This window comes from Barbus barbus, assembly GCF_936440315.1.
Source record: "Barbus barbus genome assembly, chromosome: 16".
NCBI lineage: Eukaryota > Metazoa > Chordata > Actinopteri > Cypriniformes > Cyprinidae > Barbus > Barbus barbus.
The window spans coordinates 2,861,889-2,881,453 of NC_136744.1; the positions used below are offsets into that span (position 1 = coordinate 2,861,889).

Below are 19,565 nucleotides of genomic sequence, written 5' to 3' on the forward strand. Positions count from 1 at the left end.
AAATAGTTTTTTTGACATTTGATGTACAGTATTATGTATATATTAGCTCATGAGTCCTCTTATTTATTTGGCTTTGTTTTGTAATAACGTTTTTTAATATGAGAGATGTAGATGAGTTACCACTCTTTACCACAGATCCATAGCTGATTGCTCTCTGAGAATATGTTAATGAGTTTGGCCAGTTAGAGAGAGTTTTACAGGATCAAGTATAATTTCCTTTCTTTAGATTACGTCTAAGTTTATAAGCAACCACTCCAAAACAGAACTGCTGCTATTTTACAAAAGAAATGTAAATGCCTTAAACGCTAAGTCACCTAATTACATTTTTTTATGTGGGGAAAAACAGCCATATTGGATTTTGCAAGCAATTAAACAAACAAATGTTTTTCTTTGTTAACTCAAATTATCGTAGTGTTGTTGTAAAAGCACTGAGTATGTCCAAGGACTATACATATTTCTTCAAATAGCCCAAAGTATTGCATTAGTTCGCTTTAGATATCAGTGGGTGGATATGCAAAATATATATTTTTTTTTCTTCAAGCAAATATTCTTCTTCCTTATATAAACTTGTATTAGTACTCTGAGTAATATATATATATATATATATATATATATATATATATTAAATATTGCATTTATTATTTTAGAACAGTGTTTGTACGTCATTAAATCTATTTTCAAATATATTTTCTGTGTCTGTCTCTACCGGTTGACTCAACACTATGTTTGTTGCAGGTTTTACGTGAGTTTGCTAGAAAATGTTTTTTTTTTTTCTTTTTGTTTCAATTTATGCAAATTAATGTTGACCTCATCTGATCAAAACTTGCTATTTTTTATGAAGTACATGTTTGTCGAATGCCTGAAAATTGAGCGATTGTTTTTGACTTAATTGAAACCAGTGGTCAGGGCACCCAGATGTTATGTGGTCCCGATCTAAAAAGAGTGTTGACGTCCAATGAATAGCGGAGGCCACCTGCTAACCTAACTTCTAGCGGCGTGGATGATTTGCATTCCTGCGGCCTAGTGCCCTGCATGATTACTCCTGCTGCTTCACAATCCCATCTACTGTTTAATATCATGGATTCCTTCCAATTCCACTAAATGTCTTGCTTTCTACAACACCAGGCCCAGTGTGAATGCTGCTATTTTAAGGAAATCTGTGCCAGTGAGCAGACTTTCTTAGTATAAGCCCTGTAGCCACATAAAAGAGGAAAGGGATCATTCGCCATCGTGAGTATATATGAATATACTGTCCCGTTCCCTGCGGAGAGCGCACATATGCACACGATTGATCAGAGTGTATATGTGTACGGCAACCTAAATGATAGCATTTACACGATTAATATCAGACGTCCATCTGATGTGTATTAACCTGATTTATATAACCGGATTAAGCCAATATTCTGGTTTCTAGCATTCTAAGACAGATGGAATAAGCTTATGAGAATTGGAATTTTGTGTCATGATCAGCACATGTCCAACTGAAAGTAATTATCAGTGCTGCAACTCAGTTATGATAAATCAAGCTATCCAGATCATTTTTAGAGCAAAAAGGAGACGGATTCTATTACGTTTACTTTTTCCAGATTAAAGGCTTAACCAGACCACAAAGCTTAATCGGAAAATGATGTGCGTGTAAACATGCTTGTTGAAATTGTTAACAGAATTTGGATATTTTGTTTTTTGAACCATAAAACTAGGGGACACCCACCGCACCACAAGTCTGTGCCTCATACGTTTAGATTCTAGCTCAAATTGCTGCTCTGTTTCTGCTCTTTGACTTCATCGTAGTAATGAGCTTCATATGCTTGTTGTTTTGTGTAGTCAAAGGGGCGATTGTCAATCATATATCCCTGTGTTACACTGCAATAAACCTTGGTATGCCTGAAATGAAACCACAACCTACAGTGGACACCACACGAACAGAGCACAAAATGCAGTTCTTTTGTCCCGTACACATATACACGCAGAGGAAGGAGACGCATATTAAAATGATTAGGAGTATGTTTTAACTAGTTAGGTAAATATTTAGCACACTACACCCCAAGAGAACACAATCTGAACACGTGCACAGCTTTGTTTAAATGAATGGAAAAAACATGATTTTTAACCCGTGTGACATTAGTTGAAAGATGTATATTACCTAAAGGCAAGGAAAGTTTGTTTTTATATATCTTTGTGATTCCACATGGTAAAAAAATGACTTTTTTTTTGTTCTGATTGTGGATCAAACCAATTAATGACACAATCAAATAAAATGTCAATCTCTATCAAAAAAGTATCAATGTTGTCATATTATTTTGTGAAATTCTTCTCCCATTACTTTAGCCTATCGTAAGCGAGAACATTTTTCTTTTCTTTTCTCTGGCCTCATAGTTTATTTTGAAAGTGTCCGCTTGCAGTCGGCCCACAACGCTGCTGAAACTTGATCTAATCAAAATGTTTTCCAGTTTACTTTCTTCATCTTTCCACATACCCTTTTTCCAATTTGTGTTTAGTGGGTGGGCTGTAGACCCTTATTACAGCTCAATCAGACGTCCCTGAGCAAGTCAAGCATCTGGGTCACATTTTTTACACGCTAGTTACCAGGACAAGGTCACGGCTCAGAATACAGAGGATGTGTTCTGAGTCAAATGTTATTTGTGTGTGTGTGTGTGTGTGTGTGCGTGCGTGATTGTTTTGGTGTAAAAGAGGTGAGAGAAGACTATGTTTGACCGCAGAAGTCCCATTCAATCTGTGTAAAAAGGAACACCTGTACACTACTGCATTCCCAATTACTGCCAGAGTGTTTCTGGACTGGACCGTGTTCACCTGAAGCAAAGAGCCACTGAGCCAGGTCATGTGTTACAGTGGTTTTATCATGGGCAATGCGAATAATCTGTGGTATATTCGCTGTAACACACAGGTATGACTGGCTTCATAAAACTGTTAAAAAAATTAATTTTATATAAAGAATTCCTCAAACTTCTTCAATTAACTGAGCCTTATTTGCCTGCCATACAGATATGCATTTACATATGTAATAAATACTAACATTGCATCATGGGAAGTCGTGGCCTATTGGTTAGAGAGTCGGACTCGTAATCCAAAGGTTGCGAGTTCGAGTCTCAGGTCCGGCAGGAATTGTAGTTGGGGGGGAGTGAATGTACAGCGCTCTCTCCAACCTCAATACCACGACTGAGGTCCCCTTGAGCAAGGCACCGAACCCCCAACTGCTCCCTGCTCCTGGTGTGTGTTCACTGCTGTGTGTGTGTGCACTTTGGATGGGTTAAATGCAGAGCACAAATTCCGAGTATGGGTCACCATTCTTGGCTGTATGTCACGTCACTGTCGCTTTCATTCCAACGATAGCTTTTCCTATCTGGGAATGAACAACAGAACAATGTGTATTATTATTATAATTATTATTTCCTATGTCACATTTTTCAATTTATCTGTCAATGATAGTGTTGGGTTCGAGTCCACCTTTGTCGAGTCCGAGTCGAGACCAAGTCCGTAACCTATTGAGTCCGAGTCCGAGTTCGAGTCCAAAAGGTGCCGAGTTGGACTCAAGTCCGAGTCCTTAATGTTCGAGTCCGAGTCGAGTCCGGTCGAGTTCATGGTAAATTATTGTGTTTGTGGAGGTTGCACAAACAGATGTACAGGACATCGAGTCCACAGGTTTCCTAACAAGAAATAGGACGGTATCTTCCGGGCCTCTGTGCGTTTGTGCAGCTGAAGAGACTGGACTTCACTAATGCATCTGCTTCAAACACCGCGGTGGTGTGTAACTTAATGATCACTTTACACCGGAGGATTATCATCCAGGCGATATGAGTTTCACATGAGATGCTGAAGCAAGAACTTAGTGAGACTCGGTGTGGTTCCTTCGGTGCACACAGCACCTTCATCGGGTCCCGGTCAGCCTGTGTTCGGCTTAATGTGTTTTTAAATGGGTCGTAGTATACTTTTGGTAGTATATATTTACATTTATTCATTTAGCTGACGCTTTTATCCAAAGCGACTTACAATTGCTATATATGACAGAGGTCGCACGCCTCTGGAGCAACTAGGGGTTAAGTGTCTTGCCTCTGGAGCAACTAGGGGTTAAGTGTCTTGCTCAGGAACACATTGGTGTCTCACAGTGGATTCGAACCCGGGTCTCTCACACCAAAGGCATGTGTCTTATCCATATGTTATATATATATATATATAACAGTTGAAATGTTGTGTTTTGAGTTGGGTATTAACAGTGCTATGAAATATTTATGATTTAGTGCTGTATAAATAAAACTGAATTGAATTAACCATAAATGCAGATTTGCTTGATTGTGATTTATTTTTTTATTGATTGTCAACAAAATGGGGCCATTCAAAACCTTTATAAAGTCCTCCTTCCTCTGTAAACTATCTTCTAATGACTGACACAACACATGCAGGTAAGAGCTGCTCAGAACACCATAGGCCCAGCGGGCAACTCGTCTGTATGCTGTCATTGTTGATTGTGTTATACCAATGGCATCAAAAAGTGTTACTTATAGGTAGTCATGGCCTAAATAGAGTTAACTTGTATAATAATAACTTCATATAGGCTATCTGTAGCACATATGGGTTCAGACAGCAAGCCTCAAAGCCTGGGTGTAGAGTCAGACACTGCACATCAAGTGTGGGGGTCACATTCTGTCCACTAAGACCCAGTATGTAACGTATCTAACTCCCGGCAGCACTGACTTTCCTCAGCTGTGAACATGGCCACACATTTCCCACACAAGCACCTATGAATCAAAAATGTGTTTATCTCTCTTTCCTGCGGTGATAAGAAACCACTATCACGTAATGTTAGTGTCGGATATTAACGAGTGTGACACGCCCCTGATCAACGCTTATTAGTTTCTATTACTGGTAGTATCAATACTAGCATTGTTATTGCCTGATTACATTAGCTAACGTGTGTATATCTGTAAGCTAACACTGATCTCTCACCAAACACCTGCCCTGTTCTCCTCATATCAACTCAATTTGTCTCCTCTGACCGTTGTTCTGTCTAATCCTGGCCTGTCCTGCTCTCTTGGCTGCATAGCAGGCGCATAATTTTATCTGTGGTCCGTCATACGAGTGTAAATACACATTTAACCTTTCCTCAGCGTCCGAACTGTCATTGCGATCCATCGTTTTCCTATGGTTTAAATGGACCGCTCTCCCTTTTGATGCGTCACTTCCGGTTTTGGCGCGTTTCAAATGCGGACGTAAAATTCTCTCACAAAAACGACTCCAGAAGCCTTAATAGCATACTTTAAAGTATATTTTAAAGAAAATCTAGTTCCTACAGTATTTTTCTATACATCGACTCACTGGAGTCTCTAACCTGCAATATGCCCTTTAATGATTCATTCAGATGTATGATTCATTCAAGAACGAAGCAAGTGCCTGACTTTACGAATGGATCATTGACCCGATTCCTTCAAAAACACTGAATCATTCAATAACGAAATGTTATGTTGCTCAGATCAGATGCACAACTGTTCTGGTCTTTCTGGCACTCTTGAATTAATGAATAAAAACAGCAAAATGAGTCATCAATATTTTGTGCCTAAAATGTAAGTCCCTTTAACTACTCGTTTATTTAACTCTTGTATAAAATCAGAATAATTTATGTTTTGCAAAATTTGCAGTTCGCCGAGTGCTTCTTTTTACTGGATGCCTTGCAAATAAATTCCTTGTGATTTTCATAAGAAAAAAAAATTATTGCTGACTTCGATGACATGGTCTGCTGCTGTGTGCAGATGTGAGGCGCCAAATTCGGGGATTTACATTTTGCGCCTATGTCTAATGTTACTGCTGCCTGCTGGTGTGGTGCCGAGAAGGCAAGTAACATTGTCTATTTATTTTTTTTCATGTTACACATAATGCGGACTCGACTGTACTCGGCAAAATTCCCGAGTCCAAAATGTCAGAGTCCGTGACAAGTCCGAGTACAAATTCATCCGAGTACGTGACAAGTCCGAGTTCATTCATAATTGCACTCGAGTCCGGACTCGAGTCCGAGTCCGAGTCCGAGTACCCCAACTCTAGTCAATGACACAGTGCTACACCATATTTTTTTACTGTGTAAAGGTGGCTATTTGGTTAAATACAGGCAAGAAAGTGGAGAACATAAATTATTCAGAATACCAAACATTTCCAAGTCAGTGGAGATCAAACTTAAATTTCTTTAAAAAGATTACAACTACCATAAGACATGATAGATCTACTGTATTCTCCTTCAGGAAATGCAAATCTAGCTTTATCCTTAAATAAAAGATCCCATGTGTCTGTAACCCTTTAGCATTGCATCTTGAGAGTAAAGCCAAGACACCACAGACAAGAGTCCTTTCAAAAGGGCAGGCAGACAAAAATATTACCTCACATCCCTTGAGGAAGGGTTCACTTTTTCCGCATTGTTTACTTTCCCTCTCGTGCTCGTATGTTTTCACTGCATATTGGAGTTGCGAAGGGACTTTCCATGGAATTCTCTGTGCCACTCTGAAACTTTTAGTCTTTGTTTCACACAAACTCCATCAATAAATTTAGTGTTTCACACTCAGCAAAGCGTGGGTGCAGTTGAGCTGCACTCTACATTTCATTCAAAGAGGGCCGTATATTATTTTGAAGTCAAGGCTGGCCGGCTGATTAATATTTGGTCTAAATAGTTTAGCATGATTAGGAAAGAACCTTTTCTATAGAGAATTACTTTCTGCACACCTTAGCCGTCAGCAGCTGTTTTTTCATTTTTCACTTTGCTCCTGTAAATGGAGTGCTGAAATATATCTGAAACCTTTTTGAACTCATTGAATTTGTACGTTGTGTGGAGCGAGCCAGGATCCCTCCATGGTGCAATTAAAAATTCCACCCAAAACATCTAGAAGCACATTAAAACATCTGTCCACATGTATCAATGTCAAAATTTGTTAATACTCAGTGTTCTAGTGAAGTAGTCCAAAAATCCAAAATCAAACTATGCGGTCTGTGCTAGGACTATGTTATGGTTAATCTGTGACATGCTGGACACAGAAAGTTGAGTTTTTATTAGGTTCTTCAAAAGCTGGACTCCCACAATACTTGATAGGTAATATCCTGTTCAAAAAAGAGCATTTGGAAAGGTAAAACATATGGATGAACAGGTAAAAATGTTTAGTTGGTTGTTTTACTAAAATACAAAGGTCAACACAAGACATTATCACAAACTGTGTTTTCGACATTCGAAATTAACCAAAGCTGTCTGAGTGAAATCTTAAAGATATTAATAGACCATTTATAATACCATGCTGAAATGAACAGAAGCAGAAACATGCTTTTTGCATGCATGTATTTTTAAATGCAAATGTGTTGCTGCTTCCCGCCCCCTTTTCCAGGATGGGTTGCAGCTTGCCTCACATACTCTGCCAAAACAAAACATCTGTATGGTTTTGATTATCATGCGGCGAGTGTCACTAAACTAAGTTCTTTTTCTCATATTTTCATTGCGGACACATAATTATGTTCAGTTGCATTCAAAAACAATATAAAATTGAAATTTGCGTTATAGGTCCCGTTTAAGTGATTAGTATTTGTCTGTTTTTATCTTCAGAACAAAATATTCTGTCTGGACCAATAAGAATCGTCATGGTTCAAAAACATTCATGCTCAGAACCGAGAGTCTATGAGAAAACATGGCAGATTTCAAATTCCATTCAGGGAGTCTTGTGCCAGCCAAGCAACTGCCATTGATAATTCTGCAAATACTAACAGATTTCTCAAGCTATTTTTGACCTCCTCAGTGAGGACCACCCTCATGTACAATACTTTTTTTTTTTAAGGCCACTGAAATCATTCTAAACATAGCTCTGTCAGAAACACTCTTCGTTTCTTTAGGTGTAAACCTATGATGGTCTGTCTCAGTAACACGTTTGTTATTATCCACAAGCTCTGCTTATACAGGCTGCAGTGTACGTTTCCCACGAGCGCACACACTGAACTTTTGATGTTGCAATCAAAGCTTGAATCTGTTCTAGCAGCTTCTATGGGACAATTGAAATCGTATGGACGAAAATTGATTGAATCTGGCTTGAGTTTTGGGCAGTTCTCTATGTTTTCAGGATTTATCTGATGGCTTAAAACCTCTTTGATGCTTCATCTAAACCTGTTCTCCGTAAAGAATATTTCTCACATCTGTTTCCATCCTAAAGATGAAAAAGGGAAGAACTAAACTCTTTCATTGACATAATGGTACAGATTACGCCAGCACTCCAAATAAAACATCCAAAGAAGGCTTCGTCGCATCTGCGATTTATCTTTCCAATTCATCCACGGCGTGGAGCTCCATTTCTTCCCTCATTAAAGTTATCCCTCCAATTTGGAAGCCAGTTTTAGTCATGGGTGAAGTTTGGTATGGTGTGGTGTGCTAGATTTCACAGGAACTAATGCCCTGGGAGACAATGAAAGAGTTTAGTCCCTGTTAACCTTGTGATCCAGCATCCAAAACCTGTCTTGCAGTGGAACAGCACAGCCTGTTGAGTGACTGAGCACATGACTCACTGTAGTGTCATCAATTACACTCAGGGATGGACTGCGAATAAAAAACAGACTGGGAACACAAACTATTGCTTAATTTCAAAGGGCACGGGACAAAAAAAATGAGGACAATGTGACAACAGCCCTGTTACCGAGTTCAGTAGTTCTTTACTTGTCAGCTGAGTTTCTTTTTTTTGTTACATTTTTGGGCCTTTTATTTGTTAGGACAGTTTGAGACTAGACAGGAAAGCATTGGGTGGAGAGAGGAGACCGGGCAAAGGACCTCGAGACGGGACTCGAACTCGGGTCGAACTTTTGCTGGTTGTCGGTGCACTAACCACAAGGCTATTGAGTCCGACAGACAATTCAGATTTGAATAGGGGTCCAACTTTAACATGTACAAAAATCCATAAATTCCAACCTTAAAATCCTCTTAAAACCACTAAAAACGCATGAATGCTGCCAGACAGAGAACGCTGTGGATCAGCTACTGTGGCTTAAATGGCCTGATGGTGTTTGACCTTTTCTCCCCTAAAATCTTTACATATTTACTTTGTATCTAAATTCAGTGTTTATAGTCAGCCCGCTGATCTACTGGCCTGTAGGGGAAATGCACCAGTGCTCCTTATAGATAGGTCCATCAGTGATTACATTACAAGAGACAGCAAAGCATAAATATTTTACCAATTTAAGTTCACAGAGGCAAAGGTTAATTCACAAGAGGCCCAGAGCTAACCCAGCAGGATTTGTTTGTGCAAAACCCAGCCCATCGTCTGCTAGCCTGCTCCTAAATCATCTACAATTGCAAGAGGAATAAGGTTAAAGAGGGGAACATCTGGTACGGCCAAAATAACCCATGCTTTCAGGTAATGGCTAATGAAATTGTGCTTTATTTAACATTTCATCCTGCTGTCATGCTCAGTGGCTAAATGTTTACGAGAGCACGTATGGAATGATAAAAGAAGTTCAGAAAAGCCCCCACACTCGCTTACCTGCGCTGTGTTACTTTACATTATCCAGGATGCCCTGAAGGTGTAGCTCACCTCTTTGAAGTAAACCCCGACAGCTGGTATTTGTCAAGATGAATGTCCACTTTTTGTCCTTTTAGTTAGAGAGCATTCAAGGAAAGGAAATGCTAAATGGTTCGGTAGGGACGCAGATCTAATGCGGCTAACTCCAGCTGGGGGCAATTCTGAATCATACACACCCCAACGCTGAATGTTCCTGGCAGCTTCTGGCTCGCTGTCTGGGCTGGATTACATATTGTTATGGATATATAGGAAAGTCTGTACAGATTCGTAAGTGGACTATATATATAAATGCAATTAGGAAGATTAATGGGTTGTCTTTACGTTGAATCTGGCTGACATATCAGAGAATTAAAAAAATTGTGATTTCCAGGCCTGGAAAACGCCAAGGAAATGAATCAAACCCTAAATGTGAATTGTGTTGTTGGAGCACTACTTGGAATTGTTCAAATGTTTCCTGAACATTGCCCTCTTCTGCAACTGGTCAGACAAAAAAATCCCGCCCACAACTCAAGCGGCATGCTATTGGCTGGGCAAATATTGCTGTCCCAGCTTGTTTTGGATGCTAAAAAATCACCCCCAGTGCCAAAGTTTACACATCAAGTTTACACATCTACATTTTTTTAAATATACCCTTTTAGGTAACACTTTAGTAAAGTACCAATTATCACTAACTAGTTGCTCATTAGCCTGTTATTAACGTATTGGCTGTTTATTTGTACTTATAAAGCACATATACTGCATGGCCATGCTATCTACATCCCTAATCCTGCCCAATACCTAAACTTAACAACTACTGCACAAACTATTAATAAGCACCAAATTAGGAGTTTATTGAGGAAAAAGTTAGCGAATATAGCGAAAATTGAACCTTAAAATAAAGTGTGACCAACTTTTAAAATTTGAAGTGTACATTTAATACAATTAAGCAAACTTCCTTTTCACACGGATTAGCTTGCTTATAAATACAATAATTCACCAACTAGATATTGCTTATTATTGCTTTTGTTCAGCATAAAACTTAACACTGCAGACCACAGTCATTCTGTACTTTGTACTGAACTTGTTTGAAATTGAACTGAACAATGATTTATTATAGTGAAAATCAATAAAAATAATTTAAAAAAATCCTTACATAATAATGAAATGACTTCAGGGATCATGGAAAAGTCATGGCAATTCCTTGTGTCGGAACCCTGAGCATGCCCTCGAGTCACCGTTTCTCATTCTTTTTTTTTTTTTTTTGAATACTTCAAATCACCTTTATGATTTATCATCTCATGCCATGCGAGAAATGCTGATACCTAATAAATGCAGCCCCTGGTCTCAGCCGTTGCATTTTTCCAGGGCCAGACCCTCTCACGGCACACCAGCATCTCATTGAGGAAGAGCTTCCTTAAACCTCTCTATTGTAAGCACCTGGGCTAGGAAGAATGGCTCTTTCACAAGTAAATTGCGGCCCGGCTTTACAGAGAGATTTTATAACAGAGCACAGTTGACATTGGCAAGAGTGGCACGGCCGGCCATTGAAAAGCATGAGCTGCCTCAGTCACAGGAGATCAATCACAGCAGCGTATTTCCCCGAAGCTGTAGATTTCCGCTGGGGAGGGGAGCCAAGGGCAGTAAAATAAGCAGCTTGTGGTTAGTCTCATTGTAGAGCTGAGAATCCCAGCGGGTCCCGTACTTCACATGGGGCTGTCAGTCTAAAGCTAACAAAATGCGTCTAACATCTTCAGCCTGCGTCTTCCCTCCCCCTCACAGGCAGGGATGCTGCTGCCATGGTAACAGCTGAGTCATCCCGCACCCTTCGAAGCGATGCTCTCCTTGCTGCTCGGAAGCGCATATGCACTCTGATCACCACAGGTGCCATCTGGGAACAGCACCGGGCTGGCAGATCGTGCTAGCCGGATGGGTAACGTTTCTACTGCGGTCAAGCACTGCCTGAGCTATGAGACTTTTTTGCGGGATTCTCCTTGGTTTCGACGGCTCCTGTGGGAAGAGAAGGTGGGGGTCTGTTTTTGCATGTGCAAGATTTATACATGGCTCTAGGAAAAACAGCAATACAGAGAGAAAAGCAGTCACGTAAAGGAATAGCTCAGCTCGTAATGAAAGTTTTAATAAATTAGTCTCATGTTACCCTCACCCTCAACCAGTTATTTTCGTTCTTCTGTGAGACTCAGAGTTGATGACATTATATGTATTATTTGTGACTGAAAAAACCCCAAAAACATGATTTACTGTCCACCAGAGCTCTCAAATCTTGTTTTAAATTTGTGTTTGATTACAAAATGCTGATTTTCAACAAGCAACACCAGGTTTTACATTATTTATGCCAAATGACATTGTTTTCAAATGAGATTTGAGACCTATGGCAAACTGAAGAACTGGTCACACTTTATTATTTTAAGTCCATTTCTCACTATTAACAAACCATTAACTATGACTTTTGCATCAATCAACTCCTAATTTGCTGCTTATTAATGGTTAGTAAGGTAGTTGTAACAGTAAGTTTAGGTATTGGATAGAATTAGGGATGCAAAATATGGTCATGTAGAATAAATGCTTCATAATTACTAACAAAAAGCGGTAACACTTTATAATAACGTTCAGTTTTAAGTCATTTATAAGTGATTCGTTTATGATGAACTAATCATTTACAAAACATGACTATACATTCACAAATGATTAAGTAATATGTTAACGATTTACATATTGTCATAAGTTATCTCTTTAAAAAATAGCATCATGAAATAATCAAACAGATCCTTAATGGTTAGTAGTTACTAGTTAATATATTATTAATCACTTATAAATCATTGAAATGTCAACATTGTACTATTATCTCAATAAACATTATACATGTTAACATTAACAGCAGATTGAAGCAGAGACACACAATTGCATGTTTACTGTCCCATACCATAGATTTTCAAAATTGCATTTAGTGTAGGTGAATATAAAAATGCTTTGGCTATTAGTAACTTAATTTCACTGTAAACAAAAGATATAATAGCTATAATATGAAATACAATTTTCACCTAAGATAAAACTAAAAACGGTATAGTAAGTGTTTAATTTAGTTTTCTTCCTACAGATAAAGAAGGAATATTCTTTCATGTTTATTGTGATATCTTTTTAAAATGCATGATATTTTCAATCATGCATAAACTAACTAACTAACTAAATAGATAGATATATTTTAATATTTGTTTCTTTTACTCTGTTCTGTGTGTTATTTGCTTTTTAGCCAAAGGGAACAAAAACAGGTTTAAACTGGAAAAACAGATAGTTGATTAGACCAATATAGAAATGCACTTTAAATACAGTAAATGACACAGTTGTTTCACTTTATTCAGCCTCTCTCCCAACTTTGGCTCAACCTCTTGAAAATTCCACTCAAAGATAGGGGCCAGAAATGTTTAAAAAATACAGAAACAGCTAAAGTGTTTTGGCCTCATTTATTTTGTTGATAAGCAAATAATGTTTAATGGATATTTCTAGTGGGGCCTGTGTTTCTGGTTTTAGAGACGAGTTAGAAAAGTGAATTTGATTTATGAGTGAATTTAATAGGCTGTCCTAACTGCAGGCCTGGGGTGATAACAGGACAAACCGCGACGGTTCTCCTCCACCTACATAACGCACATGGTCAGAAACGTCTTAAAAAGAAGTTTGTTATCATTCCTTTCACACATCCATTTCCTCCCTCCATGACAGCACAATTAAATCAAACTTAGCTCTAAAGAAACTAGTCTGTGCAGTTCCTCACAGTGAGGGTTTCCGTATCAAGAGGCTGGGGTTTTATAGCCATCCAAATCTTCTATAAATACAGCATTGGCCCTTGGTAATGCAACTCCCGAATTCAAAGCTTTAGCTTTGGTTTTACCATTGGAAGAGAGGAAATGCTTGTTTCCAAAGCACATAATGTCATAAATGACCTGGCAAGGATCTGAAGACCAGATTCAAAAAATGAAGTTGTACGCATCATTTGACAGGAAGCACCGGACAGAGGATGTGTCTTAATCCACCTTTCAGATTTTCCGTACAGCTCTGTGAATTTGTTATATGGGCCTTCCTTCCTTCCTCATTGTTTTTCAATTTACAGTGCTCTGAACTGCCTAAGCTTCCACTTTGTGTCAAAATTGTGGAGGTCGGACCGAGAGATGGACTACAGAACGAGAAGGTAAAGATTTCACAATTCTAAAGTGCTTGAAGCATTGTGGCTTGATTGCTTGAGCATGTTTATGATTAGCATTCCGCTTTTAAATTTAAAGGGAAAAAACACCATGATAACAAACTCAAAGCCATAAATATAACAAGTGGTTGAGGCATAAAGAAAACAACACCTGGTACACATTTTTTGTTCAGTAATGACATTGGTGAGCATAAAACATATAGGATGCATGATACACTACTACCAATAATGTTTTATTTAGACACATCTTTAGCATGATTTAATCAACATAGACTGGAATTGGAAAAATGTGTCTCTTCCTACATATTGGTCTACACATACAATTCCATGCAGTTTACAGCTCACTTTGTACAGCATTGCACTTGTAGTGTGCAGCACTCGGTACGGCAAAGTCACAATAAAAGAGTTCAAAATTTGTGGAAGCAAGATTAAATGTCATGGTTGCTTCAAAATATATTTTAACACTATAAGTTAGGTTTAGGGTATGGTTTAGTGTAGGTTGTTCATTTTTTTTCAAATGCAATAGAGTGTTAACCTTTTAACATCACTCAACGGTCATTACTTTTGCAAACGGCTGTGATGTGTAGGCCAAACCAACCGTGATACATTCAGCATCTGTTACGTATAAAACTGAACAATGTTTTAGCGCCACTCACTGAAACATTGTATCATAATTTTTGCAAAAATGTCGCCAAAGGCACATTTTTCCAACAAGCCTTTTAGCAGATACTGTCCTATTGTATATTTTCACAGGAAAACTATTCATTCGGTGATGGTGGCAAATAAATTATTCACAGGCTCACAAATGTACACGCTCTCTGGATGTCTTCATAGAAACCTAAGACTTTTGCGTCATTGTGTTTCTGCAGGAAATAGTGCCGACAGAGGTCAAAATCCAGCTGATAGACATGCTCTCTCAGACCGGGCTGCCCGTCATCGAAGCCACTAGCTTTGTGTCTTCAAAGTGGGTAGCACAGGTAATAAGGAGCGGTTGTTATCCTTGAGAGCATGTTGGCTGATATCCTGTGGCTTTTCTGTCAACACAAAACCACTGCATTTGGTATTCACGTCCAAAAACGGCATTTGCGCAAAACCCGTTGGGATAAAGCTTGAGTATAAACTCTTGTTGGTTTGTTTTTTGGTTTTTCAGATGGCAGACCACACTGCAGTGTTGAGAGGGATTAAAAGGTCTCCTGATGTTAGATACCCTGTTCTGACTCCCAATATTCAGGGCTTCCAGGCAGCTGTAAGTAAATATTTGCATCATTTACATTTATTTACAAGTGACATTTGCAATTTACCTTCCATGCCAGGTCAATGATGTTTTTCTTGTATAATAAACCACTTTATTTATGCATGCGCTCTGCCTACGCATTCACTGCCCCCTTGCTTTACATAAGAGCGCAACCTTTACATCTTGTACCATTTATTTGTAAATGTTTAGCCCATTTCTGTTAATTGCTTTCCCTGCTAATCATGCGAGTTGTGCTCACAAGCCAACATATATAAGCACAAACTTGATTAAATGTTTCCTGTTAAAGGTTGCAGCAGGCGCTACTGAAGTGGCAGTGTTTGGTTCCGCCTCAGAGACTTTTAGCAGGAAGAACATCAACTGCTCCATAGAGGAGAGTTTGCAGAGGTTTGAGCAGGTCATCTCTGCAGCCAAACGGGAAAGCGTACCAGTGCGCGGGTGTGTTCCACCGACACCAGCTTTCTTCTATGTGTTTTCTTTGAGATTTATGCCAGTGCTCATTATGTGCACTAGTATCGAAGGGAAATCAACGTCAGGTAATGATGCCGAATCAGGTTGACTGGACGAAACGATTGTGTTTAAGCAGAGGGGTGATGGAACGTGTAGTGCATAAAGAGCTGTATGGTTAATTACTGCCTTGCTTGGGATGAACCATGGGCAGTCTAATACAGAATTGATTGAGAGAGCATTCTCATTGATAGTTGAAAGCACAATCAAAGTATCCAGAATTTTTAATGAATTAAAGTGCAAGGGGTGTGTCACACTTTGCCTGGTGGACTTTCAATTTTTGCAGAAATAAAGCTCTCTCCAGATTTCTGCCCATGAGCTGCCATCATTGTACCACAGCCCCCTGTGCTGAGTCACTGCTTAACTAGGACAGGAGCAAACATTTATCTTTATACAGGCAGACTCTGGAATCCATCTTTTGTGTGACATTGAGCAGGAGGAACATCAACTTGGAAATGATTGCAGCTTTATGGGAAGGCTATGTGCCATAGACCCAGTCTCCATATCAAGTAATAGGCCAGTGTTCATTATGTGCACTTTCACACTTCAACACTAATTTTGAACGAGAATCTGACCAGCAGATGGCAATGATGCAGAAACCGGATAATTGTCCTGCAGATTATAGTTTCTCTAAGGGTTGTTGTTGCAAAGCAGATAAAGGTCTGGTAAAGGGACGGTTGACCGTAACCTCATATTCAGGATTAGGGCTGATTTAACGTAACAGCCAACAGTATCGGCCATTGAAACAACCCCCCACCCCCACAGTCATAAGGGTCAATTTTTAGACAATTATGATTTATCTGAATAAATAAGCTTTCCATTGATGTATGGTTTGTTAGGATAAGACTATATTTGGCCGAGATACAACCATTTGAAAATCTAGAATTTGAGGGTGCAAAAAAATCTAAATATTGAGAAAACCGCCTTTAACGTTGTCCAAATGAAGTTCATAGCAATGCATATTACTAATCAAAAATGTAGTTTTGATATATTTACAGTAGGAAATGTACAAAATATCTTCATGGAACATGATGTTTACTTAATATCCTAATGATTTTTACCACATATAGTTGGCGATTGCTACAAATATACCCCTGCAACTTATGACTGGTTTTGTGGTCCAGGGTCACATATTGTTTTCCAGAGCAGAGCTCTTAGCAGAGCATTTTGCTGAATTCTGCATGTGAGGAATTCATGTGCCCATAGTTAATCAAAGCGGTGGCGTGGCACACTGGATCAAGGCCTGAAGTAGTTACTGGATAGTTGTAGGTTTGACCCTCGTTGATGTTTTTGAATGTTCTGCATTGCTGATTGTTATGAATTTCCAGCAAAATCAGCAGAATTATTATTGGTAGCAGAATGCTTATTAAAAAGAAGCTGAAATAAAATAATTAAGAAAAAAAAATTCAAGGTTTACCTTTGAGCTGCCAACATAATAATACCACTGAGTCAGACATTTGATCCAGGTGATTGTCCCTGTGCTGAATGACTGCTGATCTTGAACTTCAGGACTATAGTTTTCAGGAGCCATTTGTTATATAAGCAAGTTCAAAGATGTTGGGTTTAACCGAAAGGTCAGTGGTTTCTTTTATTGTACTTACATTTTTCAGACTGTTCTCCTTTGAGATTTTGAGATGGGGCACCAGAGTAGCATGAAATTATTCCAGAATTAATGAGTAAATAAGTCAAGTTCCAGATGTGCATGCAGTGTGGTGCTTTCTAACAGTTACAAGTACAAGTCCAGATGTGTCCAGAGTTTTTAGGCTGTGCTCTTTACTGAATAAGAAACAAAAAAAACGATAGAGAGCAGTCACTTCATTCTGACTATCTCATTCTGGCAAATGTGACTCAACGCCTTACATTCAAGAAGAGGCTCCACGGAAATTCTGGTAGCACACAGCAGTATCATCTGACGACCACAAGCCCAAGAGAAACATTTTCAACTTTTCACTTGTTTGTTCACTGTTTCTAGCAGAACATGTTTCCTTCACATATGGAAAGCGCATATAGCATGTACGTCACTCTCTAGCACCGTTCCTCATTCCCTCTGTCAACACTATTGGTACTATTTGTCACAACCGTTTGACACCGACCATATGTTTCGCCTGCTGCTGAGCATTTTGTTTTATTCTGTGATAGATGTAATCCGTTGTAAGAGCGGTTCTGGCCGCTGTGGACCGTTCTGCTTGCGGTTGCAGTAAAACAGCACTTGGCGTTATTTCACCTATGTTGCATGACTGTTGGTACTGTAAGCTCAAAGCTATATATCCTCCGGCATGTGCTGAACTTTACGTCTCATAGCTCTTTCTCTTCTTTCCAGGTACGTTTCCTGTGCCCTCGGCTGTCCGTACGAGGGACAAATAAAACCGTCACAAGTCACAAAGGTATTGTAATAGCGTTGTTCAATCCGAATAGCATTGTTTAGTGTATAACGGCTTGAAGCGAGATTAAATGGGCCTTCCAGTATGTGATAAATCTCACTGAGTGTTGAACGCTCTGCATATTTTTTCTTCCCACAATTTTTGTAGTCCCACAAGGCCCTTATTACGATGTTTGCTAAAAAACCCGCATGACGCTGTAGCACGCCAGTGCTTTTCTAACGCTCAGAATGAGCTCTCTGTGTGCACTCCTTCATCTTGTTTATGTTTCCAGAGGGGACAGGGTTTTCATGGCTTTCCTCTGTTCCGGCCCAGGTGGCAAAGCGGTTGTTTGAGCTGGGCTGTTATGAGGTATCCCTGGGGGACACCATTGGCGTAGGCACCGCGGGCTCCATGGCAGAGATGCTGAGCGATGTGTTGACAGAGGTGCCGGCCAGCGCTCTGGCGGTGCACTGCCATGACACTTACGGTCAGGCTCTACCCAACATACTCATTTCTCTGCAGGTGAGCGACATTACTGTGGTCACAATCATGAGGTACTCTGTTCATACATGCATGAGGGTTTGGGAGAGGGGGATATTATAACAACCATCATATATGTCACCTGTAGTGCCATCTATCGCAATAAAGCATCATGCGTTTGCAGTATCAGGCTTTAGGAGCAACATATATTCCAAACATATACTGCTAATCGAGGTCTTTTCACCCATTGCTGCATTCCGAACACAAATCATAACACTGTGAAACAAATTTTTATAAACGCTTCACTTCGCTTTTATTTATGAAGTTTGACATGCTGAATATGAAAATCACATTACTTCTGTGTATCTTTAACAGGTTTTATGAAAACTTAAAGTTATGAAAGCGAATCTATTATTACTCATGCATAAAAATGACATGGCACATGCATAATACTGAGCTAACAACAACAGTTACCAAAAGTGAGTCGTCCAAAACTTCAGACGTGTACTTTGGATGATTTTTGTCTTGATGGATGCCTTTAACGACTACTGCTACAGTGCTCTGGAATGTTTCAGAAAGCACTAGAATATCACAGAAACTTCTAGAATCTTGAAAAAGCTAAATATATTTAAAAACATGCTAAATTTGTACCAAAACTTATCTGTACTAAACCAATGTTTCAGAATTAATAGTAGAAGTTCTAAAATGTACTTGACCTAAATATTTACCAAAATATTGATGCTACATGAAAATAAAGAGTACAATAATAGCAAGCACCAGCACCAAAATTACAGAAGAACAACAAAAATGTAAGTGAAACAAAATATTTGTTACAATGTGTACATCATGCATCAGTTTTCTCTTTCAGGTCAACTATTGTCACAGTGAAGAGACGCTTGAAGAGAATATACAATTAATAATATCAAGTCACATTTTGAAACAGATCTTTCAAAGTAGCTTTACAGTATTAAACAGGAAAGGAACAGAATCAGTGATGCAAACTTAAAAAGAAAGGCAAATACAAAATTCTGCTGTAAAGCAGCTGTAGCAAGACACTAGTGTCGTTTCTCAGCTCTTTGCAGGTCAGTGTTGATTCAGTTCAGTGCAGTAACTGTGTAAAGTTAATTCATTATGAAACAAGTCCAATTCAGCAATAAGCAGTCCAACTGAAGGCAGTTAAGGGACAGGGACAGTGAAGTATCGTTTTTCTGCTCATGTCAGCTCAGTGTTGATTCATT

General features: G+C 39.0%; 1 protein-coding gene across 1 annotated transcript in view; it reads left to right on the forward strand.

Moving 5' to 3' along the window:
* Positions 1-11,345: 11,345 nt before the first annotated feature.
* The window catches only part of LOC306882078 (3-hydroxy-3-methylglutaryl-CoA lyase, cytoplasmic), a 45,626-nt gene continuing 37,406 nt past the window's right edge, over positions 11,346-19,565 (forward strand). Inside the window, exons 1-7 of the mRNA XM_079436531.1 lie at positions 11,346-11,540; positions 13,639-13,716; positions 14,598-14,705; positions 14,879-14,974; positions 15,270-15,418; positions 17,808-17,871; positions 18,181-18,369. Of these exons, the coding sequence (XP_079292657.1) occupies positions 11,445-11,540; positions 13,639-13,716; positions 14,598-14,705; positions 14,879-14,974; positions 15,270-15,418; positions 17,808-17,871; positions 18,181-18,369 (780 nt within the window). The 5' untranslated portion in view covers positions 11,346-11,444. The remainder of the gene's footprint in view (positions 11,541-13,638; positions 13,717-14,597; positions 14,706-14,878; positions 14,975-15,269; positions 15,419-17,807; positions 17,872-18,180; positions 18,370-19,565) is intronic.